Genomic DNA, 25,669 nt, shown 5'->3' with positions numbered 1-25,669 from the left:
TTCCTCCTCTGTCGCGTCGTTCTCTTCTGCCTCGTCCTGCGACGCCGCCTCCTGCCGGTCCCTTGTTCTCGCGGCTTCTGATCTCGCGTGGTTATGATATTTAGCTGTGAAGGCGTGGAGAATTCTTTATTCAAAGAAAAAAATGCGCAATGGCCGCCAACGGCTCCCTCGACGGCTCGTGGGAGGTCGCCTCCCTCGACAGCGAGGCGCTATGCGCCCTGCTGGACTCGAACGACGGCGTCGTCCCGTCGCGAGCCCTTGGCTCGATCTCCTCGCGCATCGAAGCGCTCTCCGGCAACAAGGCTCCAAAGACGCTTGCGCAGCGCCGAGTCTTCATCGGGGATTGGCGCACCAGCGAACGCGGGCGCGGCGGTGAATCGCTCCCGCCGCCGCCGATCCCGCGGCAGAACTCGCGTCACGGGCCTCCGCCGACGATACGGCCTCCCAGCGCCTCTCCCGCCACGCTCAGCCGCTCAGGAGAGCCGGCAGCGGCGACGGCGGCAGCGCCAGCGACGGCGGCGCCAGTCACGCCAGGCAGCGTGGACGGAAGCGAGCTGTCGCGCTCCCTCAGCGCGAGTCGCATCCGGCGCATCGGCGGCGCGTCCGCCGAGGAGCGCGGTCTCGCGGCCGAGATCGGGCAGCTCAAGGTCGGAGGGCAAATCCCGACACAAGCTGTTCCGCTGCTGTGCGAGAGGGTGGCGGCGGCGCTGGGGCAGGAGCGGTCTCCCGCCAGCCTCTCGGCGCGGCGCTGCCTGATCGACGACTGGTACGCCGCCGTCCTCCCCCACCTCGAACAACCTCGCATCGAGCAGCAGCAGCAGCCGCAGCAGCCGCAGCCGCAGCAGCCGCAGCAGCAGCAGCAGCAGCAGAAGCAGCAGCGAGCGCCTCCGGACCCGCCAATGGGCTTCAGCGCTCCGCCTGCGCCCTCCGCCGCGGCAGCGTGGGAGGAGGAGACTCGAGACTTGCCACCGCTCCTCTTCTCCTCCTCGCTCTCATCCCCGCCATTCTCATCCCCGCCTCTGCCGTCCCCTCCGCCCTCGACGCTCGACGGTGTGCATGGGCGGCTCCGGCTCGACCATCCCGTGGAGCGCGTCTCTTCACACCCCCTCTCCGTCGACAGGTGTGTACGAGCGGCTACAGCTCGGCGCCTCCGCTGTTGTCCCCGCTATCGCACCGCTGCTTCGCGGCGCTGCCCTCGCCTCCGCCGCCGCCGCCGTCTCCGCCGCCACCGGAGTGCCGCCAGCCGACGAGTCGCCGGAGGAGCTGCTGTCGCTGGTGGGAGACTGGTACCGGTGGGAGGCGCGACGCCGTCGCAGTGTTGCAGCGGCGGCGGTGGCGGTCGCATCGTCGGCCGCCGCAGCCGCCGCCGCAGCCGCCACAGCGCATGGCGCCGTCGCTGCCGCCGCCGCTCCGCCGCCCGCGCCGTTCGCTGGCGAGGCAACGCGGCAGCGTGCTACCGTCGCTGCTACTGCTGGCGCCAGCGTTTCGTCTGCTTGCGACGTCCAGCGGCTTGGTGGGGTGCTGGCGGGGGGAGGGCTGGCGGGGGGAGGGCTGGCGGGGGGAGGGGCGGAGGGAGGGGCGGGGGGAGGGGCGGGGGGAGGGGCGGGGGGAGGGGCGGGGGGAGGGGCGGGTGGGGGGCTGGAGGGTGGGTGGGCGTGCGGCAGGGCGGGAGGGTGGGGGGGAGGGATGGGCGGCACTCTACCCGCGCGGCCGCTGACCGCGCCAGCAGCGGAGGGCCGGTGCGGCGGCGGCGGCGGCACCAGTTCCCTCGCCGAGCAGCTGCTGTCGGCTTGCGCAAGGCCGACCGAGCAGGAGTTGCTGAAGCTGCTGGCTCCGTTCGAGGCGGGCGGCGGCCGCCTCCTCTCCTCGCGCGAGCTGGTCGGGGTCTGCCACCACATCGAACGGCTCGGAGGCGCGGGGGACGGGACGCCGAGTGTCTCCCCGCGCGGCTGAGCAGCGTCTCTTCACACCGCGTGCCTGTGAACAAGGCGCGCGGGTGCCGAGCGCGCCGCACGCAAAGTGCGTCTGCACCTCCTCCTGCTTTGAAGGCGGCGAGACCGCCCCTGACCGAGGCTCGGCCCCTCACCCACTAGGCGGGTCTACGTCTCCTCCTGGTTCAAGGCGGCGAGCGCGCGCCGCGCAGCCGCGCAGCCCCTCTCTCGCTCCGACTCGTTCCTTCGGCGAGGCGCGCGTGCCGGCCGCCCCTTGCGAGCAGCGTCTCTTCACGCGCCGCCGCTGTGAGCAGGCGAGCTCCGCGCGTGGACCGCGCGTTGCTGCAGGAGGGGGAGGCTGGCTCCCTCAAGGCGACCCAGGCTGGCAGAGCTGCGGATGGGAACCACGCCGCGAGATCAGCCGAGATCAGCGCGAGATCTAGCTGAGACTAGGCGCTTGCTGAGCTGCTGCGCGCGTATGCCCCCGGCGGCGGCGACAACAACGGCGGCGAGGGCGGCGGCGAGGGCGGCGGCGGTCTGTCGGTGCCTTGCGTGCCCCTGCCGTCCGCACGCCACCGCCACTCTTTCTTCACACCGAGCCGCGTGCGCCAGGTGCCCTCCGAGCACCTCGCCCTCCTCGTGGAGCAGACAGAGTGGCTGAGCGGCAGCCGCGCCCCCCGCCAGCCCCTCGCCCGCAGAGCCTACCTCGATGAGGCGTGGAGGCGCACTCTCTCGCTGCCGGGCAGCTAGCCGCTCCAGCAGCCGTTCCAGCAGCCGTCCCTCCTGAGAGCAGCGGCGGAGAGTAGGGTGCTCGTCAGGCGCGAACAGGCCGGTCCCAGGGAGCAGGGTGCCAGGGTCTCCACAGACTTGCGAAGTGGTCGCAGACTCAGTGGTCAGCGGGGGGGCCCACAGACATATGCACAGGACACACACACACAGAGTGGCGAGACCGAAACGGTAAAAAAGAGAGGGCGCCATGCATGAATAAGCTACACACAACCACATCCACGAAGGATCAGGGACTCCAATTATCAAAGACAAAGATCAAAGACGCGCGACAACGCACAAGGGATGAGGATGATACCCTATTATGTAGTAAGGAACACATGCGCTGGCCTCCACTCCCGCTCCCTCACTGCTCCACTCGCCTCCACGCCGGCGCCGCCATCGCTGCGAGCCGCTCCGCCGCCTCCATCGCCAGCTCCTCCTCCTCGGGCTCCTCCACCGCCGCCCCACCGCGCCCCACCACCGCCTCCCTCTGGCTCTGCCTCTGCGCCGGCAGAGGTAGGTTCAAGCCGGGGCCGCCATCCCCAGAGTAGCCGAGCAGCGAGAGGGAGGCGCCGGGCGCGCCGCCGCCACCCTCCGAGGTGAAGAGCGCCCACGGCCGCAGCGGGCCGGGAGGCAGCAGCAGCTTGGACGTGAAGGGCTCAGCTGCGCCATCGGCAATCTCAAACCCGAGCCGCGACGAGTGCTCTCCGACCTGCACCACCATCGTCAGCGCCCTGCGGCCGTCCTCGTCGGCCAGCTGCGCGAGCGGCACCTCCTCGCCCACCAGCCCGTCCTCCACCGCCGACGGGCACGCGTGCATGCAGCCGCTCCAGCCTCCCAGGCCCCAAGCCCTTGCTCCCCACAGCGCGGGCGACGCCGCAGCGACGCCAACCACCAACCCCTCGCCGGAGCTGACGAAGCGAATGCGGTGCGTCCCGACGCTCAGTATCGGCGCGGCCAGCGAGGCGGAGAGGCCAGGCCCACTCGCGTTCCGCACAAGCGTCCTCTCTCCGACGGAGATCAGCTGAGCGGCGTCGGTTTCGGCGTAGACGTCGGTCCACGCCAGGCCGCTCCGGCGCGAGAGCGCGTCGGCGGTGCGGGCGGAGAATGCGTTGCTCCGCAGTCGCAGCGGAGGTAGGCGAGGTCTCATGTGTATATTGTTGCTCGTGAGCCTTTCCACGTCGCCGAATCTCGGCCCCCCACAGACATCCCGCACACCCGCCGCCCCCCCGCGCGCCCCACCCCGGCCGGGAGAAAGGAGAGTGACAGTTTGGGATGTTTTCTTTTTGAAGGCGCTCAAAAGTCGTACCTAGACACGCCCCCAAAGTGCAAAGATAGAAGCACCCACAGCGACGTCGCGTACGCCAAGGGCGCCGAGCTTCACAGCATCCGACAACTCCAAGGAAGCAAACATGAACACACCAGTGAGGGTGGGCGAGACGATCGAGGGGTCCCGTACCATGCGGAATCGAGCCTATCCAGTGCTCAAGTGCTCAAGGAAGCAAACTTCCGACGAGATCGGGTCGGTCGTGCGTCCATCCGGTGTGCTGACGTTCAATGTCGTCGGACGCCGCCTCGTACCTCTCGCTGCCTCCAAGGCCGGCGGCGGCAGCCTCTCCCTCCCGCCTCCTCGGCGTTGTCGCGCTCACCCTCGCCGGCGCCGCCGGCGCCGCCTTTGTCCTCCTCCAGAGCGGCGGCCTCCGCGACACGAGCCTCAGCAGCCAAGCGGCCGCCGTCTCGGACGCGGAGGCGTTTCGCGTCCACAACTTGCCCGACCTGCCGCACGAGGCTCGATCCCTCAAGCAGTACGCCGGCTTCCTCCCGACGGCGCTCGACAAGCCAGACTGGAACTCGCACCTCTTCTTCTGGCTCGTGGAGGCGGAGGAGGAGGCAAAGAGCAGCGAGCCCACTCCCCTGCTCATCTGGCTCAACGGCGGGCCGGGCGCCTCCTCCCTCACCGGCCTGCTTCTCGAGAATGGCCCCTTTGGCTTCCGGCTCGGCGACTCCAAGCTATCTTACAACCCGCACGGTTGGACAAAGGTGGCGCACATGGCAGCGATTGAAGAGCGTCCGTGGTCTCCGACTAGTCTCGTCAGTGACACGTAAAGGATTGTGATTCCAGGCCGCCATCGACCAGCCCGTCGGCGCCGGCTTCTCGTACACCAAGAGCAAGCCGGGCGAGTGGGGGGACGGGCCCGGCTACGTGAACTCGCTCACGGAGATGGCCGAGCAGCTCTACCCCGTCATCGTCGCGATGATTGCAAAGTTTGACTGGCTCAAGGACGCCCCCGTCTACATTGCGGGCGAGTCGTACGCGTCCAAGTACATTCCTCGCATCGCGCACTACATCCACACCAAGAACGAAGCCGCGGGCTCGAAGCTCGTAAACTTGGCCGGCATCGCCATCGGCAACGGGATCGGCGACATGGTACCGTATGTCGCGTACGAATCCACACCCGACTACCTCCGCCACTTTGGCCTCATCGACGCCGAGACGCAGGCGTGGGCGCACGGGCGCCTAGCGGTGTGCAAACAGCATTGCGACCGTGAGGAGTGGGCCGAGGCGTACAAGGTGTGCGAGGACATGTCTGAGACGCTCCTCAGCGAGAAGGCGCAGGTCCCATTCATCTACGACATCCGCGCTACCACCGACGTCTTCAGCGACCTCTCCGCCGTGACAGCCGCATGGATCAACGACCCCGCCGTGCACAAGGCGCTCAACGCGGGAGGCTTTCCGTGGCGCCAGTCGGACGGGCAGGGCCCCTCCTCCATCGGCAAGCCCGTGCCGGATCACCTCGAGAGCGACCAGCTGCTGCCCATCCCCACCAAGATCATCACCGACCTCATGGAGAAGTACCAGTTTATGACGTACTCGGGGCAGTACGACGGCTCTCCGTGGAACTTCCTTGGGAGTGAGCGTCTCATCGACCAGCTGGAGTGGAAGGGAAAGGCCGCGTACAACGCGAGCGCTCGCGTCGTCTGGAAGGTGGATGGCGAGGTTGCTGGATACATGAAGGGCGACGTCGCCGGCTTCTCCTACGTCCTCGCGACCAACTGCGGCCACCTCGTGCCCACGGATCAGCCCAAGAATGCGCTCGACCTCATCCGGAGGTTCATCAAGCGCGAGCCGTTCGCTTAGCTTGGCGCCTGGGGCTGGGCTGGAGAGGCGCCCCTGGCTAGAGCCGTCGGTGGGGTGGTCCTGGTGGCGGAGTAGCTCGGCTAGGCGGTGCAGCCGCGCTCGCGATGAAGCAATTTACGCAGGCTTTCCTTTTCTCTCTCTCTGCGCTCGCCGACATGCGACAATCAACATCAACACGCAAACCTTCACATGTAATGTGTGGAAATAAAGAACGGGCAGGGAAATCGTCGCGGATCATGCGCGACGTCACGACGCGTGCGGGCGCACGCCACAGCAGCACGACAGAGCAGAGGAAACTCCCTCACCGGGGAGAATCGCGCTCTCTAGCGCCCACTCTCAGAGGCGCAGCTCGATGGGCTCTCTCCGCTTCCCGTCCCCTTCTCTCGCCGCGGCGGCGAGCTCCTCGAGGTGTACGGCGTCGAAGCCTGCGCATCCACACGCCACGCGTGAACGGCTCCTCCCCACGGCCCGCGCACGCGCGCCCTCGCGAGCCGTTGAGAAGAGTCGCTTGCTACTGCTAATAACAATGATACTGTACTACTACTACTACTACTACTACTACTACTCGCGAGCCGTTGAGGCGCAAGTCGAGCTCTCGCAGAGAGGCGCTGCTCCGCAAGCAGCGAGCCAGCGCCTCGACCGCCGCGTCCGCACTCACGCCGGAGGAGCCGAGGCCCGACTTGTCGCCTGCCCATAACGATAGGAACAAGAAGTGATAGGAGGCAAGCCCGACTTGTCGCCTGGCCACGGCGCGAAGTGCGAGCAGAGCCGATCGAGTGGTCGGGGCTCTGGCCCTTTCAAACTGGCTCCACGGACGCGGGTACCCCTCGGTTGCACCTCGCCTGCACCTCGGCTACCTCTCGGCAATCTCTCTCCCGTCGCGCCGATGTTGTTGTCGGACAAGTCGAGCGAGACGAGAGCCACTCCTACAGCCACCCAAATACGCGCCGTTCGCCGCCGCGTCACGCCCTCGGCAGTGTGGCAAGGCGGAGCTGGCGACCAGAGGTGAGCGCCTCAGCCAGCGCCGCCGCGCCGTCCGCACCGCAGTGGCACTCGTGCAAGTCGAGCCTACCCCGTCACCGCACCCGCAACCCGTCACCGGCAGCCCGCCGCGCTACCGCCGCTGCGCTATCGCCGTCCCGCTATCGCAGCGTTACACCCGGCTGTGTGCTGGCGCGGCGCTCGTGTGAGCCAAGCGCTGCCCCCACGCAGCTCGCTACATCTCGGCTGCGTCTCGGCTGCGTCTCGAGACCGGCGCAAGGTGCTGCCCGCAGCCAGGGCTGCCGCCTAGGGGACGTGTCGTGGACGTGTCGTGGACGTGGCCAGAGGCTGCTCGACAGGGCGGCGGGAGGAAGCCAGCTCAGTCGTACCGGCGGCTCCGACAGCGCACGAGGCGAGGCGGAGGGAGGAGAGGCCTTGTGCATGCGCCGAGGCGTGACCAGCGAAGCTCCACGGCGCAAGGGGAAGAGGTTTGAGGGAGGGAGAGGCGGAGGGAGGGAAGGGCGGAGGGAGGGGCCTGGGACAGCGGCGAGGCCTCCTCCCGCCCGCCCAAAGGCGTTGTGGGAGAGGTTCAGCTCCGCGAGGCCGCTCCCCTGCAATCTCGCAGTGAGCTCGGTGATCTCGGGTGATCTCGCGCAGAGAGGGTGCTGGGAGCGAGGCCCACCCCCGCCGCCGCTGCGAGCGCCTGGAGCGGGGAGCAGGAGCTGTGAGCTGAGCAGGAGCCGTGGGCTGCAGGTAGAAGTGGGCTGCAGGCAGCAGTGGGCTGCAGGTAGCAGGAGCTGTGAGCTGAGCAGGAGCTGTGCTACGCCCTTGCGTCAATAGTGTTGGTCCGTGGTGGGGTGACGAGTAGGACTAGACCAGGGCGCTAGGGCCAGAAGACGCGCCTCAGCGATGGCGGTGCAGGCGGAGGCACCTAGGCAAACGCATCCGAGATATGGCCGAGATATCACCTCTCCGACAGCGGTGCAGGAGTACAGGAGGAGTCAAACTAAGGACCTCTCCTCGCTCGGATGTGTGTGTGTGTGCGTGCAGTGTCGCACCGATCGCGTTCGCCGACATCGCCAGCGAGCGCAGCGAACCATGCGCCGCGGCAGCCTCCGCGAGCAGAGCGGCGCTGGCGCGAAGGTTGTTTTGACTCGCGTCTAATTTCGAGAGCTGTGGCGAAGATCGCACGATGGCGACGAGTGACTCCGCACCGCCGGCGCCGAAGCCGTTGCCGGACACATCGATCGACTCGACCCCTGCGTTCGTCTTCACAAGAATCGAAACGAGAAGCAAATCCTCGGCGTCAAGGCCTTTTGCCCGCAGGAAGTCGAGGCTGCGCTCGGTCGAGAGGGCGCTCGTAGGGCGGCCGATCTTCGACACCAGGCGCGACGTCGCAGCGGTGCTACAGAAGCGACGGCCTCGTCGCATAGAGTGGATCGATGCCGGCGTCATGCGCGCTGAGTTGCCGAGGTAAGGGGATGATCAGAATGGCAAGGCTGGGAATGCGTTCTCACAGAACGTTCAGAACACCGGCCACTGGGCCCGCAGGAGGCGCTGAGACCCGGAGCCTCTCTCTCGGCACTAGCAGCAGACAGGCACAGCGGGACAGTGACGCGGCTCATCAGTCCTCCCTCAGCCCGACCTCGGACGGAAGACTACAAAGGTCGCAGGAACGATCAGAGAACGGCATCCATCCAGGCGGCACCGGCCCTACGACTCGAACCGTGCCACAGCCCATCCCCCCGGGCAGCCCACCGCCCACCGCCCGGCCCCAGCCGGTCCGACCTCTTCACGCGGCGCGACGATCGCGCCGCCGGCCGCCCTGGCAGGGCCGCCGCCTCCGTCGGCGCCAGAACAGGCTCGAGCAGCAGCCACGACTCGTACTCTGCCGACGGCGAGCCGTCGTATACATCGACGACTCGAGCGAGAGGTCCGTCGCCGCGCCGTTGTCAACGTCGAACTTGGCGACGAAGTTGACGCGGTCACGCTCGATATAGCGGGTACACCTGGTGCGGCGCGCATACTTGAGCACACCGTGGTTGGTGCAGTTGGCGCACGTGCCTGTGGGATAGGGCGCCATAGCGACGCGCGCCGCTCCGGGTATTTTTCGGGTATACCTGAGAATTCTCGGGTATACCCGGGTTTTACTCGGCCGGCCACCTGGGTCGGTCCGAGGGTGTTCCAGGAATGATCAGAATGGCGAGGGCCAGAACGTGTTACATGTACTAGTCAGAACGGACCCCAGTTGCCGTTCCCGGCAACTCAGCATGCGCGAAATTCTTCTTTTTTTTTCTCCGCGGGCCCAGTACCTGAGCCTGACTGATGTGCGCCTGCTCCCGCCTCCGCCCTCATCCTCGCCTCCTCCCTCTCCCTTGCCGCCTCCTCCCTCGCCCTCGCAGAACGATAGCTGCTGAGCGTGGTGACGAGAAGGCGGTGCTGGTGTGGGCCGAACTGTGAATTGCGTTAGGGCTCTGAGCTGGTTCTGCCCGAATCCACATACCAACCACAACGACCGACGGCGGACCTGTCCGCTGCGTGAGCTGAGACGCGGGCGGCGGGCGCGCGGAGGGGCAGCGTGAGGTGACGTTACGCTTACGGCTTCTGGAGGCACCTGGGGGTAGGGGGTGCGCGGGCATGCGGAGGGGCGGCAGGGCGTGAGGGTGACGGTGTGACGCTGTCCGACAAAACTACCGTTACAGCAATCTGGAGACCTGTGAGTAGGGGGGTAGCGGTAGGGGGTAGCGCCGCTGTGGGCCTGGACACGTGTCGAAGGGGTAGGGGGGTAGGGGGTAGCCCCCCGATCGGCACCCGACCCCTACCCTTCCCCCCATACAGCTCGAATCCTGCTTCTTCGAATTCTTTTCGCCGTGGCGACGATTCGTGGCACGTGGCACGTGGGGGCCTCTCCGCCCGCGCCGGACTCCGCGCTCTCGCCACTCCGCACTCGCGTCTCAAAATTCCTTTTCAATATCTTTTTACCAACAAGCACAAGAGCGTGGACTAGCACACACATCGGCACACCACCGGAGCCGCCTATGCGACTACGAGAGCTTGCCTGTCGGACGAGAGAGCTCCGGAGGCACGCCCTCGCGCCAGACGGTCGACCGAACGGTCACTCCGCAGGCACCACCCGGGCGCCGAGTTTGCGGTGTGCATCACCGGCCTCGAGCGCACACTGCTCTCACAGATGACATGTGACGTACGGACAATATCGGGCCTACCTCCGTTTGTAGAGGCACGGCTTGAGCGGCACGGCGGGTGGCGCGGCTGGCGCCGCCCCCTCGCCCTTGATCTCCCCCTTTCGGAAGCCAAAGAGGACAAAGTGCGAGTTGGAGTCGTCGCGGTCGACCAGCTGGAAGCCGAGGGCGTCGCGCATCATCGCGAGCCACTCCTCCGTGTCCCCGAAGCGAGACTTGACCTCCGCTATCCTCAGGTGGCCCCGCGGCCTGAGGATCCGGCGCGCCTCGCGCAGGAACTGGACGTAGTTTGAGCCCATCAGCGCAAGGCAGTACACCGCCGCGTGCACCGACGAGTCGCGCACGGGCAGCGCCGCCGCGTCGCAGGCTGTCACGTGCGGCTGGGAGGCGACCAGGTCGAAGGAGAGCACCTTCTGCGGCGCACGCGCGGCGATCTCCGCGTCGCCGCACCCCACGTCCGCCACCACCCACGCGGCCGGCTTCCCTCGCAGCCAGCCGAGGATCGCGTCGACGGGGCGCAGCGGCCAGCCCGCAGCCTGCCGACCGAGAGACAGGGGCGGGGTGTGCGTGAGGCGCCTCTCAGGGGGGGGGCTGTTTTGAGGCGTCTGCGGGGTGTTTGAGGCGTCTCGGACGCGTCTCAAGGCCTGCAGCCGGAAGCCCTCGTGGTAGGCGTGGAAGAGCTCGGGCTGGGCGCCGAAGAGGGCCACCGCGTGCGCCGAGTCGCGCGTGTACAGCTGCTCGTTGATGTCGCGGAACCGCGCGCCCGCCAGCTGCGCCTGCAGCCCGCCGCGCCCTCGCCCCGTCGGCTTGGCGGCAGCGGCGGGCCTGGAAGGAGCGGGCTGGCTGCTTCCCGCCGCCGCCGCCGCCGCCGCCGCTTCGGGCCTCTCCGGCGCCGGCCGCCCCTTCTTGCGCTTCTTGCGCTTCTTGGAGACGGAACCTTCTGCGATGGTGGCGCCGCCGGCGTTGGCCGCTGCGTTTGGCCGCTGCGTTTGGCCGCCTCCGCCGCTGCGTTTGGCCGCCGCGTCAGCCCGCTGGCTGGTGGCGCCGACTGCACCCGAGCGCCTGGCCTTGAGGAAGAGGGCGCTGAAGTCCACGTCGGTGGCAGACATGTATGTACTTGTGTGCGCGAGCCGGTCTGAGTGCTCAGTACGCGCGGGCGCCACTGGGTTTTCTTTCTTTCTGTTTACTCGCGCTCGACCGAGGCGTGGGTATGCGCCCCTTGTGAGGACCCGCCGGGAAGTCAGCTCGAGAGCCTGTGCGCGCCTTGCCTGCCTGCGAAACGAAATTTTCCGAACTTGCTGGAAGGTTGCCGCGGAAAACACCGTGGTGCTTGCCACCTACCCGAGCGCAGTAATGCTGCTGGCCCTCGTAATGCTGCTGGCCCTCCCTTCGTCGGCTAGCTTAGTGACGACCACGCCGGCCGCCATCCGGCCCGTGCTGCGCCCTCGGGCACAGCTGCTGGCGACCCGCACGGCAATCGGGCCCGCAGACCTCGTCAGCGAACCCACAAGCACCGCCTCGGGCTCGGCCGCCTTCTCGTGGGAGGCCAACTGGTATCCCGTCATGCCTGTGAGCTATGCCGACCCCGTGCGTCCCAACGGGTTCACGCTCCTCGGCAAGCACCTCGTCCTATGGAAGAGCGCAGACGGATGGGCATGCGTCGAGGATGCGTGCCCACACCGGCTAGCTCCGCTCAGCACGGGAAGAGTGACGGAGGAGGGCACGCTGATGTGCCGCTTCCACGGCTGGCGCTTCGACGGTGCCGGTAACTGCGTCGAGGTGCCCAATGCCGACGCTGGCGCCGCAGCCTCGCTTTGCGGGGCACCAGAGACGTGCGCTACCAGCTATCCAGTGCAGGAGGTCTCGGGGCTGCTGTGGGTCTGGCCAGAGGCTGGGCTGGAGGGGCTCGGCCGCAGCCTGCTCGAGGAGCCGGCGGCGCTGGGGAGCGGCGCGCAGGACTGGGTGATGACGGTGCCTCCGGTGTCGTACGAGTCCATGGTGGAGAACTCGATGGACCCCAGCCACGCGCCGCATCTGCACGAGGGGACATTCGCGGCGTCAGACATGGTGCCGCTCACCGACTACTCGGCCCCCGCCGAGCCGCTGGGAGACGAGGGGTTTACCGTTGCGCACGGGGGCTACACGACCAAGAATGACGGCATGAAGGCTACGCGAACCTTCCGATCCCCGAGCTTCGTGGATGTGAACTACGAGCTCCCGTCGGGCAAGCAGCAGAACTTCCAGCTCTTCTTCGTCCCCTCGACGCCCTTCGAGACGCGTGTGATCACGGGGCTGGGGCTGCCGCAGCTTCCTGCGTGGCTGCCCAAACGCGAGCTGCTGGCAGACCTCCTGCACGCATTCTTCTTCTCGCGCAGTGCGCTGTGGCGGTTCAACGACCAGGACCGACTGGTGATGCAAGGGCAGGACCGCAACCAGGCGGCCGATCCGGACCGGCGGCAGGCAGCATGGGACGTCGCGACGCCGTCGGATACGGGCGTCTCGACCTTCCGCAAGTGGCTGGCCGAAGTTGGCGGCGGCGGTCCCTTTGCCAGCAGCGGGGCCGCGGCTTCGCTGCCCACGACACAGGAGGAAGTGAGCCGTTGGAACGTGCACGGCAAGCACTGCCCCTCTTGCAAGCGCGCGCTGGCGCTGCTCGAAGGCACGCAGGCCGCGCTGGGTAAGATGGCGCTCTTTGCGGCTGTGGCGGCGGCGGCACTGGCCGTAGCTGGTCGGCTGGCCTCCGGCATCGTCGCCACAGCCGCCGCGGTGGCGCTCTCGGCCGGGTCGCGGTGGGCGGCTGGCGGGAGGGCCGCCTTCTTTGGGATGGAGCGCGAGCTGTGGCTGCCTCAAGTTTACGCGCGGTGAGCGCGCTCGTTTGCGGGTGGCGACTGACGACGTGGTCGTCCTCCGCGCCGCTTGCAAGGGGGGGCGGGTATGCCAGAGCACTGGGCCCAGGTGGATCTGAAGCATGTGGCATGGAGCTCCTGGTCGTACGTGGTCGTAGTAGCGACGGCCGGGTTGCGCCCGGGCGCAGGCCCCGCCGGCGCTTAAGAGTTGTTGTGGTGTTATCTGCTACAGCCTCTCTTCAGATAGTCGTGAACTCGGCTTCACTCGGCGACACCTGTGTGTGAGGTGATAGTGAGCTCAGACATAAATGATATTGATAAAAAAGTCTCTCACAGGAACGCAAACACGCGGCGGGTGGAGACAACACCCATCACCCACCGCCCCGAGCCATATGATGCACGAATGAGATGAAACTAAAACGCAAACCGGAAGGGGTGTAAGTGGGAAGATAAAGCCGTATGTGTCGTGTTGTATGTAGGACACGCATTCGGCATTGATTTTGTCGCGTGGGTGGGATAGGAGAGGCCGCGAGCGCGACAGAGTGTGGTCGTGGAACCACCGTTACAGACGAGCAAGGATCTTGGAAAAGCGCGACGATCTCCAGCGGACGAAGGCTCGATCGAGGGGCCCACAAGCAAGGGAGAACGGGAGTGGGGAGCGCATGAGACAGCACACGGAGAGAGGGGCTGAGCAGGATTCCGACGCCACAGCCACACTTCATAGGCTCAGGGCCCCCCAGGGTGCGGGGTCCAGGGAGTCCTCTCTTTGCCGCGTTGGACAGGTCTTTGGGGGGGTGGCGGGCGGCGATTTCTTTTTCCATCCCACGCGCCTCGCTACTATGTGAAGCTTGCTTGCCTGCTGCCCTCGCCGCCTTAGGGGACCCCTAGGGTTTTGAGGGCCGGACTTTTTTAAGAGCTTTTAAGAAATGAGGAGGTTTGGGGGCTTAAATTGCCATTTAAGAGATTGCAGGCACGGGGGGTCCCTCTTTTAAGACCGTTTAAGAAAATCGGCCTCGCCGGCATGCGTCGCTGGGTTCCGCGCCGTTTTCTCCAATACTGCTGTTATTAGGCACAAACCCGCCTCTGAAGACACATCTGTAAGTCTGGTGCACTGGCAGGAGCCATACTCGCGTAGGGGGCGCGTGCTAGCTGACTGTAGCCAGCTTCCCGGCCTCCGGCGTCTACCGGGAGCCTCCCGGTGTCCCGGACCATCGATCGACCTCGGGAGCTCTCCCGCACCTTTTAAGCGTTTAAGACCGTTTAAGGATTCGGCGGCCCAGCAGCTCTTAAAACCTGCCTAGGCAGGTTTTAAGCCGTTTAAGCCGCAGGCGCCCCAGGGCCCACCCTTTTAAGCCTAGGGGTCCCCTAAGCTCGCCGCCGCTGTTTCCCCACGCACACACACACGCACGCCCTTGCGCCCCACCCTGTCGCCGCGTGCCCACACGAGACACCACGCCACACCACACCTCTGGACCAGTGCGGCGGCCCCCCTAAAGGGGAAGGACCCTCAGTTGCACAGGGGTAAGGCGCCAGGCCCTCCTGCTCGGCTCCAGCGAGTAGACGAGTGTTGTACTCGATAGCGGTCCCGCATAGCTCCCGCATAGGATCAGGAGCAAAGGCAGGGGCCGCATCGCGTCGAAGAGTGCTGTATACGTTTTACCCAAAACCGAAACGGAAACACGAATCTCCAAACCAAAAAAGGGATGAAATCCCTTATGGATATAACCGCCCAATTATCTCAGGAATTAAGTGTGAATGCCCGGGAACAGCCCCTTCTGGCCCGAGTGCGGGGCGCGAGGGACAAACAAATTCAGAGGGCATGAAAGTCGTCAAGCTGCTTGATCAGGCCAGTGAAGATAGCCCGCGAGGCAGCCTTCGTGAGCAGGTCGGCGAGCATCACGACGCCGGCGAGGTGTTCGACGGAGATAACGCCACGGCTGACGAGATCGCGAAGAAACTCGGCGGCGCGCAAGATGTGCTTGGTCTTCTTGAAGGCGACGGGATCGAAGGCCATGCCGACGGCGGACTTGCTGTCGCAGTTGATGACGCTGGCGCCGTTGATGGAAAATCCGAGATCGATCAGCGCGCACGCGCGGGTCTTGCGCCAGACGGCGTGAACCACGAGGACGAGACGGCGCCAAGCGAGAGCACGCGGGCGCGGCGCCCGCGCGCACGCCGGGCGCTGCCGCCCCCGAGGGGCCGCCCGACCCCGTCGCCCTGGCGCCCGCATACCCACCGCCGACGGGACGACCGGCACACGGGAGGGAGTATTCCTCCGACGAGGACGGGGACGGCCCCTACGGGACGGAGGCCGGAGACGCCAACTATGCCCGGAGGGTTCGGTGCCCCATCGACATAGGGGCGCTTGAGTCATACGCCGAGTCTGCGGCAGGGGCCAGGGTGATTCGACGAGATCGGCACTTTTTCGCGAACCAAACGCACCACGACGTGGTGAGGGTTTTCCTCCCGAGGGTGAGACCGGGGCCGGACCAGCGGACGGGGTACGTGGACATCGTATGGTTTGAACACGGAAGGCGCACGGATGCCATGGTGGCGGCGGAGTGGCTCTCCGGGGGGAGGGAGTATGCTACAACTTCCTCGGCGGACCCCTTCCGATTCCCGAGACCCATCCGAAGTGCCGCGCTGGTTCGCTTTGGCCTCGACTTCGACGACGGAGCCGCTCACGCGCGGGCGGCCCTCGCGGTGGCGTTGTTGTCCACAGAAAGCTGGGTCTTGCGCCAGACGACGCGAACCACGAGGACGAGACGGCGCCAAGCGAGTACGCGGGCGCGGCGCCCGCGCACACGCTGGGCGCTGGGGCGACCCCGGCCGGGCCGTCGGCGCTCTCGGAGGCTGCGGTACCAGGACAGACGAAGGAGGGGACTCTGGGACCGGAGTCGGGCGGGCGCACATGAGGCGACCCACTTCGCCACAGACGGTCCCGCGCCTCGCCGCTATGTTTGCGGCACGCCCCGCACCGTCCGCTGTGCCGCGTTTTTTGTCCGGAGTGAAAAGTCCAACGCGCTCGTCGGTGGCGGCTTCCCCCAACCTGCGCCGCGCTCGGCGAACCTCGACAGCGCTTTCGGTGGCATGCAGCTCTTTGCGACAGAAGCCTGGAGAGCAGCTCCTCTGCTGCTCACACACTCTGCACAGTTGACACAGCCTACTGTGCGGCTGCCACAGCTGTGACAGCGATGGGCTCGCCCTCACTGGCCCTCAGTCACTTGTGCTGCGGCTTGTGTGAGCGACACTGCTCGGCGACTGCCGGCACACTGTGAGACCATGGGTGTGAGGTAAAACCACGCTACCAGCGCTTGGTCACATCGGCCCTGAGGTCATATCCTTCTCCTCTGTTGATGGTAACACTTGTCTACTCGCTGGAGCCGAGCAGGAGGGCTTGGCGCACAACCCCTGTTCAACTCACCCTCCACACCCCGTAGTGCTCTCTAGCCCGTAACCCGACACCGATCATCCGGCTCGCTGGGTGCGCTTCTTAGCTCCCCGGCCCTGGATGTGAGGTTGATAACTGCACTCCAAGTGCTCCAAGTGCTCCCAATCGTCCGGCCAACTGGGTGCGCTTCTTACCTCCCCGGTCCTGGGCGAGCGGTCGGAATAACTGCACTCCAAGTGCTCCAAGTGCGGAGTCGTGTTTTTCTTTTTCTTCGGTGTCTATTGTCTCGTTTACGTAGCTCGTTGGGAAAAAGCCCCGAAAAATGTGCAACACCACCAAGCGAGAGAGAAGAGGAGCGAGATACGAAGAACGTGGGGCCAAATCATCGCACCACCACCCTAGGCAGCACGAAGCCGCGCCAGATGTCCGCCAGCTCTGGAGCCGCTCCCTCGCGGCTGTCGAAGCGCTCCTCGTCCCAGGCGATCAGGTAGCCCAGCCGCATCACCTCGACCGCCCGCTTGCGCGCCGCCTCCGGGAAGAGCTCGTGCGACTGCGGCGACCACTCCGCCGCCTTGAGGACCAGCCTGCCCACCGCCACCGCCTCGGCCGCTGGCTGCAGGTTGGCCGGCCTGAGGGAGGGCAGAGGTGTGTCAAAGAGAGGATCCGGCGAGTCGGGGAGATACCATTGCATTGCGCGCCTCAGTGCGAGTGCCTTGGCCTCCCCCGCCACGCGCACGCCGAAGCGGGCCGTCGAAGCGTTTGCGGAGACGACGACGCCGACCTTGCCGTTCATCGAGGGCCGCGAGACGAGAGAGCGGATCTTGACTGTGGAACCGACCGCCGCAGCGGTCGGATCCGACTCGCCCCACGCGCAGAGGACGCGCGCCCGCTCGAGGGCAGAAGGCTCGCCGGCGAGCGGGTCTGCGCCGCCGCGCAGCAGCGCCCGCGCCCGCTCGACGGTGAGCGCCTGCGGGAAGAGAGACAATGGGCGTGAGGACAATGCGCTCACGCCTTCGGCCGCTAGTCTCGGGCACGCCTCGAGATGCTGGAGCGGCGTCCAGCCGCGGCTGGCGACCAGCCAGGCGGCGAGGTCGGCGTGGCCTTCGCCGTTTGCGATCTCCTCGGGCGTGCCAAAGGGCGTAGCGGCGCGGGAGGCGCCGTAGGAGGAGAGGAGCTTGGCGACGTCGAGGTGGCCGTCCTGGCACGCCATGAACAGCGGCGTGCCGCCGTCCTCATTGGCCTGGTCCATCGCGACGCCCGCCTCGAGAAGCAGCCGAACGCACTCGAGGTGGCCCTCCTGGCTCGCCATGAACAGCGGCGTGGTGCCGTGGTTGCAGGCTTGGTTGACCGCCGCACCAGCCTCGACGAGCAACCGAACGCACTCGAGCTGGCCCTTTTCGCACGCAATGAACAGCGGCGTGACGCCGTCGTTCATCGCTTGGTTGATGTCAGCGCCAGCGCCGCGCAGCAGCCGGGCGACCTCGAGGTGGCCCTTCAGGCACGCGATGTGCAGCGGCGTGAAGCCTTCAGCGTCTGCTTGGTTGACCGCCGCGCCAGTCTCGAGGAGCAGTCGAACGCACTCGAGGTGACCGTTCTGGGACGCAACGTACAGCAGCGTGAAGCCTTCAGCGTCTGCTTGGTTGACCGCCGCGCCAGCCTCGAGGAGCAGCCGCACGCACTCGAGGTGGCCCTTCAGGCACGCGATGTGCAGCGGCGTGGTACCGTCGGTACTGGCTTGGTTGATGTCAGCGCCAGCGTCGCGCAGCAGCCGGGCGCACTCGAGGTGGCCGTTCTGGCACGCGATGGACAGCGGCGTGGTACCATTGTTCATCGCTTGGTTGATGTCAGCGCCAGCGCCGCGCAGCAGCCGGGCGACCTCGAGGTGGCCGTCCTCGCACGCCGCGAACAGCGGCGTGGCGCCATCCTCTGTAGCTTGGTTGATCGCCGCGCCAGCCTCGAGAAGCAGCCGAACGCACTCGAGCTGGCCCTCGTGGCACGCCATGAACAGCGGTGTGGCGCCGTCGTTGTAGGCTTGGTTGACCGCCGCGCCAGCGTCGCGCAGCAGCTGGGCGATCTCGAGGTGGCCGTTCTCGCACGCGAGGGACAGCGGCGTGGTACCGTCGTGGTTGATGTCAGCGCCAGCGCCGCGCAGCAGCTGGGCGCACTCGAGGTGGCCGTTCTGGCACGCGATGATCAGCGGCGTGGAGCCGTCCTCATCTGCCTGGTTGATCACCGCGCCAGCGCCGCGCAGCAGCATGGCGCACTCGAGGTGGCCCTCCTGGCACGCAACGTACAGCGGCGTGCGGCCTCCAGAATCCGCTTGGTTGACCGCCGCGCCAGCCTCCAGGAGCAGCCGGACGCAGTCGATCTCGCCAGTCAAGCTTGCAGCACTCAGCGGCGTGGTGCCTTCATCATCAGCCTGGTCGACCGCCGCGTTGGCCTCGACGAGCAGCCGCGCGATCTCGAGCTGCCCCTTCTCGCTCGCGATGAGCAGCGGCGTGGTGCCGTCGTCAGCAGCTTGGTCGGTCGCCGCGCCAGCCTCGACGAGCAGCCGGGCGCAATCAATCTGGCCCTCCTGGCACGCGATATACAGCGCGGAAGCGCCGCCGCCAGTCGTCGCCCCGACGCTCGCGCCGCTGTCGAGCAGCAGCCGCGCCGCCTCGGCCTGCCCGTGACGAGCGGCCCAGGTCAGCAGCGTGTCCTGCTGCTCGGTGTCGAGCCGCGCGTCGAGCTGGGCAATGAGCGACGTGCCGCGTGTCTCCTGCCCGGAGAGGAAGGCGCGCAGCGAGTCCAGGTCGCCCCGAGCCAGGTCGGCGAGGCGGGTTGGGAGAATGGCGCCGCTCATGGGCCGGGAGACTCAAGACCAGGTTCGTTGTGAAGAGCTGGGGCGCGCCACCCAAGAGCCTAGGTAGGTGCGGATCGGCAAGAGCGCAATCGATCTTTTTGCCCTCTATCACCTTGGGTTGTAAGAACTTGAAACACACCACGCAGGGGCACAGCAAGCACGGATAGCCGTTGAGGAGAAAGGGCGTAAGGTGTACGCGCCACCTCCCGCGAGCGCGGCGGGATCGGAATTGCGGCCGGAGGGAAGGGCGAGCCGCCGCCGCCGCCGCCATATACCATCAGCGACGACGACCGCGGCTCGCCCCAAACGCCAGGCGCTGGATCGGCAGTAGGGCTTGGGCGGCGCAGCGTAGGCCTCGAGCCACACGAGTCGCCGACAACCCCCCCTCATCGACGTGAAGGCCGCACCCGCTGCCGGCCGATGCAAGCTGCCGCCTCCACCGCACCAGCGATACTGGCCGCGGCTCGCCGCCACGCGCCGGCTCGGAAGAGGGGCTATCGGCGGCGCAGCAGAGCGGCATGCGTCGTCATTCGAGCAGCACCAGGTCCCCTCTTGCTCTTCGACGTGACGGCCGCTCCCGGAGCCGGCCGGTGCGCGCCCGACCCACGCCCCCTCTCGCACCCCCCCGATCCCCCTGCGCGGCGCCCCCTCCACTGCGCGCCGGCTCGAGCGCCTATTGCCAAATCGCGACTTTCGAGCGCAGTGGATCCCCACCCGAATAACACACAGTGAGCGCCCCTCTGTCGCGCTCGCGGCGGCCTCTCCTATCCCACCCACGCGACAATGCCGAATGCGTGTCCACATACACACATATATTCCCTTACACCCACGAGGGAACAGCCACACCCGCGAAAAAGAAAGCGTTGCTTTTCTTTTCGAAAAAAGAAAACGGAGCTCGCGCGTGCACGGGCTCGCTACGATGTGAAGCTTGCTTGCCAGCTGCCCTCGCCGCCGCTGTTTCCCCACGCACACACACACACGCACGCCCTTGCGCCCCACCCTGTCGCCGCGTGCCCACACCACACGCGCGCCTGCGCCACACGCGCCCCCCGCGCGCGCGGGCTGCTCGGGCGCGTGCTCTCGCAGCGCCCATGCTCGGGCGCGTGCTCTCGCCCCTCGATCGAGAGGCCCAGCAAATGACGTGTGAGTGTTAGAGTTGTTTGGTATTGCTAAAAATCTCTCTGTCGAGGCCCTCCCCGCTGCTCGTCGCGCTTTTCCAAGATCCTTGCTCTCTGCAACGGTGGTCCACTCTCTCGGTCGGCTTCTTCTAGTCCCACGCGACAATGCGTGTCCCATTCCGCATTTTCCGTAGCGAGGCGCGTGGAATGGAAAAAGAAATCGCGACCCCGCCACCCCCCCATAACCTGTCCAACGCGGGCAAAGAGAGGACTCCCTGGACCCCGCACCCTGGGGGACCCTGAGCCTGTGAAGTCTGTGGCGTCGGAATCCTGCCCAGCCCCTCTCTCCGTGTGCTGTCTCATGCGCTCCCCACTCCCGTTCTCCCTTGCTTGTGGGCCCCTCGATCGAGCCTTCGTCCGCTGGAGATCGTCGCGCTTTTCCAAGAGCCTTGCAGCTTGCTCGTCTGCAACGGCGTGGTTCCACGACCACACTCTGTCGCGCTCGCGGCGGCCTCTCCTATCCCACCCACGCGACAATGCCGAATGCGTGTCCACATACACACATATATTCCCTTACACCCACGAGGGAACAACCCGCGAAAAAGAAAGCGTTGCTTTTCTTTTCGAAAAAAGAAAACGGAGCCCGCGCGTGCACGGGCTCGCTACGATGTGAAGCTTGCCTCGCAAGTCTCGTCCGTCGGTGCGACCGGCCTCATGCACAAGACCTTGTACGCGTTGCCGGGCGGCCCGCGCATCTCTGTCCGCACAATCTCGTGCGGCAGCGGCCCGAGCCGGTCAACAAAGTACATCATGCCGTCCCTAGTGTGGATCTTGGTGGGGCGCTTGGCTGCCGTGGGGGAGGGACCGCCGCCGCTCGACGTGCTGGCGGACGGTTCACCGCCTCCTGCTCCCTCCGGCCACTCCCACTGCGACCGCCCGCTGGGGGTGTGGTGGTAGTAGAGGTGGCCCGTGGCGGGGTCGACGCCCGAGACCCACCCGTCGGGCAGCTGCGTGGCCGCGCTGGCGGGCCTTCGCGCCCCGCCCTGCTGCGGCGGCGGCGGCGCCGCCCCCTCCTCGTCGCGCCTCCTCTCCTCGCGCGCCCGCTTCTTTTCCTTGCGGTGCGCGCCCGAATGGTGGCCGCCCTTGGCAATCAGCTCGCGCACGCACTGCACAGCAACATTATCGGGCACGCCTGCCGGGATGAAGGGGCGCAGCACGTGCGCCGGGACCCAGCGGCCAGTGCCGTCCGGCGACCGCCGCACGCTGATCCGGCGCGTCGCCGCGAGGGGCGAGACGAACGAATGGTGGCCGTCGAGAAGGCCGGTGCGCGCGCCTTGCGAGGAGAGCTCGCTGTGCGGCAGCTCGCCGACCACGTACATCCACGCGACGTGCGGGTCGCCGCGCCCGCGCGCCGTCCGCCAGCTCGGCATTATGTCGTCGAGGACCCCGACGCACGCGCCGTTCAGGGTGTTGTACTTCTTGTGGCGCAAGTGCACGTGCGTCGCCGGAGCCTCGATCACCTCAGTGGTGCCAAACTTGAAGTAGGCCGCGTCCTGCACGTGGAGCGTCGCGAGAGGGTCGCCGTCGTCCACGAAAAGGGTGACGTACAGCGGGTCCAGGACGACGACCATGCGGACTGCTGCTCCGCACATCGACATGGGTTACAAAAAAAATGGTACTGCCACTGTCCTCCCATCCCTCCCTTGCCTCTTAAAATCCCTGTGTGGTGGCGGCGTGCCGTTCTCCCATCCCTCCCTTGGGTTGTGTGTTTTCTTTCTTTCTTTCTTTCCCTTGCCTCGTAAACTAGGAGAGCGCAACCAGTAGGAGGCCCGCGCTTGCCCCCGTGCCGCCGGGTGCAACCTGTCCTATACGAGAGATGGGATTCCTGTCGTGAGGGTGAACCCCCTGCCCAGCCCCCCTCCGTGTCGCGATGCGCTCCCCGCTCCCGTTCCCCTGTGTCCCTGATCGTCCTACAAGATCCTGCTTGTGCAGGTGGGGACCCTGTCCTTCTCCCACCCCTCGTTTGGCGTGTCCGTTGTATTTATTTATTTATTCCCTTGCCTCGTCTGTTTTCTTTGTGGTCTGTTTTCTTGTTGGCTAAAAGGAATTCTTTTGCACTGGGGAGCAGGATTGCGATCTACGTTTGTTTGATTTTGAGGCTTTCGGAGGCTTTGGAAAGGAGGTCCGCAGCACCCTGAGGGAGGCGGCGAACCAGCTGAGCAACAAACTTTCGCACGCTCAGCACCTGGACGAGGTCACATGGACCACCAAGAACTGGCACGGGCTGCAGATGCAGCGCTTGTCTGTGGTCCTCCACACCGCCGTGGCGTGGCAGACGGTGAACGAGCTAGCGTGCGGGGAGAGCGGCATTGTGCACGGTGGTGCGGAGTGCATTGCCGTTCTTAAACGGAGTCGTAGGCGGCTCCGGCGGTGAGCCGGTGAGTGTGCCAGTCCGCGCCAGTCCGCGCCCTTGTCGTGCCAGTGTGCGAAATACGGAGAAACGACGGTCAAGAATTCTTTTTGCAGTGCACACGAGCCTGGCATGTGCGCGGGCTGCCAGCTGCCCTCGCCGCCGCTGTTTCCCCACGCACACACACACACGCACGCCCTTGCGCCCCACCCTGTCGCCGCGTGCCCACACCACACGCGCGCCTGCGCCACGCGCCCGCGGGCTGCTCGGGCGCGTGCTCTCGCAGCGCCTGAGCGCTGGACGGCCCGCTGCTGCAGGGGGAGCGGTAAGGCTTCGCTGCCGGCGCTGCCGACGGGGCAGCAGCAGTACATGGTGGTTGGGCGTTTCGTTCCCAACGCCAAGTACGGCGAGGCTGCGCCCATGTGCAAGGTGTACCGCATGAAGCTGTTTGCGAAGAACCTCGTCTGCGCGCGCTCTCGGTTTTGGTACTTCATGGGGCGGTTGTGCCGCGTGAAGAAGGCCAACGGTCAGATCATCTCGGTGAACCAGGCGCGCGCCACGCCCGCCGCTCGCAGTAGGACGCGAGAGCGAGAGGGGGCGGCCGCAGGCAAGACTCGGGCGGCGCTGGCTCAGAGGAGGGGGCGGGCCGGGGGCAGAGGGACAGGCTGGGCGCCGCGCCCTGTGCCGCCGCTGCTGCTGCTGCCTCGGGCAGCCGCCTGCTGCTCCGCCGCTCGCGTCTCTGCGGTCGCGCTGACACCGAGGGGCACGGAGGGGGCAGGGCAGGCAGAGAAGCGGAGGAGGGAGGCCGCGAGGCGGCCGGCAGAAGGGCGGAGCGGACAGGGGACTGTGGGGAAGAGCGTAGTCGCGAGGAAGGGGTGCGGCGTGACAGGGGCGGCCGAGCCGCGGACCACTCGCGATTGGTTGCGTCGGGGCGGTGGAGCTGAACCGCCTCTGCAACCCTCCCCTCCGAGCTCTTCCCGCCTCGTCTCCCCCTCTGCAGATTCACGAGAAGAAGCCGCTGCGAGTGAAGAACTTCGGGTTCTGGTTCCGCTACGAGTCGCGCACCGGCACGCACAACGCGTACAAGGAGTTCCGCGCCCTCAAGCTGACAGACGCCGTCAACCAGCTCTACCAGGACATGGCGGGCCGCTCGCGCGCCAAGTCGTCGGCGATCCAGATTCTGAAGACGGCCGAGCTCAAGCCGTCCGAGTGCAAGCGGTGCGCCCTCCCCTCCTCCCATCTTCCCCCCTAGCTTCCGCCACCACCCTGCCACCCCCATTGCCATCGCCGTCTCCGCCTGCACCGACGCCCCTCTCGCCGCCGCGCCGTCGCGCCGCCGCCTCCCACTACCGACTCCATCGCCCCCGCTCAGCCCCTCCCACCCTCCACACACAGGCCGGTCATCAAGCAGATGCACTCTAAGACGCTCAAGTTCCCGCTGCCGCACCGCGTTCCGACCACGGCCAAGGCGTACAAGACCACCTTCAAGGCTGCGCGCCCCAACACCTACTACTAGAGACGCCGCTCGCGGGCGGGCGCGCGGAGACCACCTCTCCGCAGCGCTGTCTCTTTCCTTCGCGCATGCCTTGTGTCGGCGGCGGCGGGGTGTGGTATCGTTATACTTGTGAGTCGTCGCTGTCGAGAGCTTACCGAAAAATCACAACGCGGTTCTCGCGAGTGTTCAACTTTTCCACAGAGAGGCTCGGACCTCGGTCTCGGCGGCTCTCGCGAACCGCTCGGTCGTCGCGACCTGCGCTCTCTCCCCCCCTCCGCGCTGCCCCCTTCGCACGCACACAGCCCCGCCTCATATCGACTCCGCCTGCCGCCCGCGGGACCGACGGTGAGCAATTTCGAGCCGCAGCCTCCCTCTGACAGCGTCCGACGCGGCGTACACGCCGCGTCCAGACTGCGCCCAGCTACTGCGACGCGAGGGTGAGAGCGGCGGAGCCAAAAGAGCAGAGGCCGAGGACGGAGAAGACGAGAGGGTAGCCGCCTGCCCGAGGCAGGAGGGCGTGTGGCGGCTGCCGGAGCGGGTGGGTGGACAAGGGCGAGGCGGCGGGGGCGATGAGCGGGAACGAGGGCGGGGGCGATGAGCGGGGGCGAGGGGCGGGGGCGAGGGGGCGGGCTTCTCACCACGCTGCAGCAGCGCGTTGGACGCGATTGGCCCGAGCAGGGCGGCGCTGCCAAAGGCGGTGAACATGATCGAGTAGACGGAGGCGCCGCTCGCACCGTACACGCGCATGGCCTGCGCCGGAAAGAGGGCGAAGGTGCCGCCCATGCAGAAGAGCATGGCGACGGTGGCGAGGAGGAAGGTGAGGCGCGAGGCGGCGAGGGCGGGGAAGGAGAGGAGCGTGGTGCCCTGCAGCAGCGTGAGCGGGACGAAAGAGGCCTGGCGAGAAGAGAATCGCGCTCACGCGAGGAGGAGGGGGCGCGGCGCGAGAGCGTCGCGGTTTGGGGGGCCTTGAAGCCAATCGCGTCGGAGAGGGCCCCGAAGAAGAAGCGGCCTGGGGTAGGGCGGGCAGGGCGGCGGAAGGGAGGGGGCGGGGAGGGTGGCGGGAGGGTGGCGGGAGGGGGAGACGAGCTGCGCAAAAGAGTCTAGGAGAAGAGTCTTGGAGAAGAGTCTAGGAGAAGAGTCTTGGAGAAGAGTCTTGGAGAAGAGTCTTGGAGAAGAGTCTTGGAGAAGAGTCTTGGAGAAGAGTCTTGGAGAAGAGTCTTGGAGAAGAGTCTTGGAGAAGAGTCTTGGAGCAGAGTCCTGGAGAAGAGTCTTGGAGAAGAGTCTTGGAGAAGGGTCTTGGAGAAGAGTCATGGAGAAGAGTCTTGGAGAAAAGTCTTGGAGAAGAGTCTTGGAGAAGAGTCTTGGAGAAGAGTCTTGGAGAAGAGTCTTGGAGAAGAGTCTTGGAGAAGAGTCTTGGAGAAGAGTCTTGGAGAAGAGTCTTGGAGAAGAGTCTTGGAGAAGAGTCTTGGAGAAGAGTCTTGGAGAAGAGTCTTGGAGAAGAGTCTTGGAGAAGAGTCTTGGAGAAGAGTCTTGGAGAAGAGTCTT

The 25,669-nt window shown here is 66.5% G+C and overlaps 9 protein-coding genes across 9 annotated transcripts in view; 3 read left to right on the top strand and 6 right to left on the bottom strand.

Moving 5' to 3' along the window:
* Window positions 1–2,677: 2,677 nt before the first annotated feature.
* On the bottom strand, window positions 2,678–3,849 carry EMIHUDRAFT_236772 (hypothetical protein; the record flags this gene model as incomplete). Its single annotated transcript, XM_005778667.1, has 2 exons — window positions 2,678–2,714; window positions 3,314–3,849. The coding sequence occupies 2 exons, from the start codon at window positions 3,847–3,849 to the stop codon at window positions 2,678–2,680; spliced, it is 573 nt and encodes a 190-aa protein (XP_005778724.1).
* A 407-nt stretch (window positions 3,850–4,256) lies between these two features.
* EMIHUDRAFT_236771 (hypothetical protein) lies at window positions 4,257–5,838 on the top strand (the record flags this gene model as incomplete). Its single annotated transcript, XM_005778666.1, has 3 exons — window positions 4,257–4,276; window positions 4,418–4,739; window positions 4,822–5,838. 3 exons carry the CDS (start codon window positions 4,257–4,259, stop codon window positions 5,836–5,838), a joined length of 1,359 nt encoding a protein of 452 aa, XP_005778723.1.
* A 109-nt stretch (window positions 5,839–5,947) lies between these two features.
* Window positions 5,948–8,270, bottom strand: EMIHUDRAFT_443431 (hypothetical protein). Its single transcript, XM_005778665.1, has 10 exons — window positions 7,878–8,270; window positions 7,722–7,750; window positions 7,502–7,522; window positions 7,355–7,430; window positions 7,195–7,253; window positions 7,091–7,125; window positions 6,839–6,906; window positions 6,723–6,764; window positions 6,412–6,525; window positions 5,948–6,263 (listed from the first exon to the last, which is right to left on the bottom strand). The coding sequence occupies exons 1-10, from the start codon at window positions 8,248–8,250 to the stop codon at window positions 6,175–6,177; spliced, it is 906 nt and encodes a 301-aa protein (XP_005778722.1). The 5' UTR covers window positions 8,251–8,270; the 3' UTR covers window positions 5,948–6,174.
* Window positions 8,271–10,042: 1,772 nt separating this feature from the next.
* Window positions 10,043–10,792, bottom strand: EMIHUDRAFT_43478 (hypothetical protein; the record flags this gene model as incomplete). Its single annotated transcript, XM_005778664.1, has 2 exons — window positions 10,043–10,555; window positions 10,652–10,792. Coding segments are annotated over 2 exons (654 nt in total), but the record flags the coding sequence as incomplete, so codon positions are not given.
* Window positions 10,793–11,552: 760 nt separating this feature from the next.
* On the top strand, window positions 11,553–12,677 carry EMIHUDRAFT_42217 (hypothetical protein; the record flags this gene model as incomplete). Its single annotated transcript, XM_005778663.1, has 1 exon — window positions 11,553–12,677. A coding segment is annotated over one exon (1,125 nt), but the record flags the coding sequence as incomplete, so codon positions are not given.
* A 3,939-nt stretch (window positions 12,678–16,616) lies between these two features.
* On the bottom strand, window positions 16,617–17,147 carry EMIHUDRAFT_366978 (hypothetical protein; the record flags this gene model as incomplete). The annotated part of the gene is made up of 1 exon (XM_005778662.1): window positions 16,617–17,147. A coding segment is annotated over exon 1 (300 nt), but the record flags the coding sequence as incomplete, so codon positions are not given.
* Window positions 17,148–21,263: 4,116 nt separating this feature from the next.
* On the bottom strand, window positions 21,264–21,852 carry EMIHUDRAFT_366976 (hypothetical protein; the record flags this gene model as incomplete). The annotated part of the gene is made up of 1 exon (XM_005778661.1): window positions 21,264–21,852. A coding segment is annotated over one exon (589 nt), but the record flags the coding sequence as incomplete, so codon positions are not given.
* Window positions 21,853–22,998: 1,146 nt separating this feature from the next.
* Window positions 22,999–24,145, top strand: EMIHUDRAFT_315158 (hypothetical protein; the record flags this gene model as incomplete). The annotated part of the gene is made up of 3 exons (XM_005778660.1): window positions 22,999–23,169; window positions 23,630–23,847; window positions 24,025–24,145. 3 exons carry the CDS (start codon window positions 22,999–23,001, stop codon window positions 24,143–24,145), a joined length of 510 nt encoding a protein of 169 aa, XP_005778717.1.
* A 400-nt stretch (window positions 24,146–24,545) lies between these two features.
* The window catches only part of EMIHUDRAFT_115078 (hypothetical protein), a gene marked incomplete at both ends in the record, with an annotated part of 2,662 nt that continues 1,538 nt past the window's right edge, over window positions 24,546–25,669 (bottom strand). Inside the window, 2 exons of the mRNA XM_005778659.1 lie at window positions 24,546–24,622; window positions 24,763–25,018. Coding sequence (XP_005778716.1) covers window positions 24,546–24,622; window positions 24,763–25,018 — 333 coding nt within the window. The remainder of the gene's footprint in view (window positions 24,623–24,762; window positions 25,019–25,669) is intronic.

The sequence above is a fragment of the Emiliania huxleyi genome (genome assembly GCF_000372725.1).
Source record: "Emiliania huxleyi CCMP1516 unplaced genomic scaffold EMIHUscaffold_240, whole genome shotgun sequence".
NCBI classification, from domain to species: Eukaryota; Haptophyta; order Isochrysidales; family Noelaerhabdaceae; genus Emiliania; species Emiliania huxleyi.
Note: the sequence above shows the minus strand (reverse complement) of the source record. Positions and strands in the feature narration are given on the sequence as shown.

What these genes read in the sequence shown, in the direction of transcription:
- EMIHUDRAFT_443431 (XM_005778665.1), bottom strand. Translation starts at nt 8,250, where the DNA reads ATGCGACGAGGCCGTCGCTTCTGTAGCACCGCTGCGACGTCGCGCCTG. An exon ending in AGGCCTCGCCGCTGTCCCAG is followed by an intron (nt 7,254 to 7,354) that starts GCCCCTCCCTCC and finishes CGCATGCACAAG; the next exon opens with GCCTCTCCTCCCTCCGCCTC. An exon ending in GCTCGACTTGCGCCTCAACG is followed by an intron (nt 6,264 to 6,411) that starts GCTCGCGAGTAG and finishes GTGGATGCGCAG; the next exon opens with GCTTCGACGCCGTACACCTC.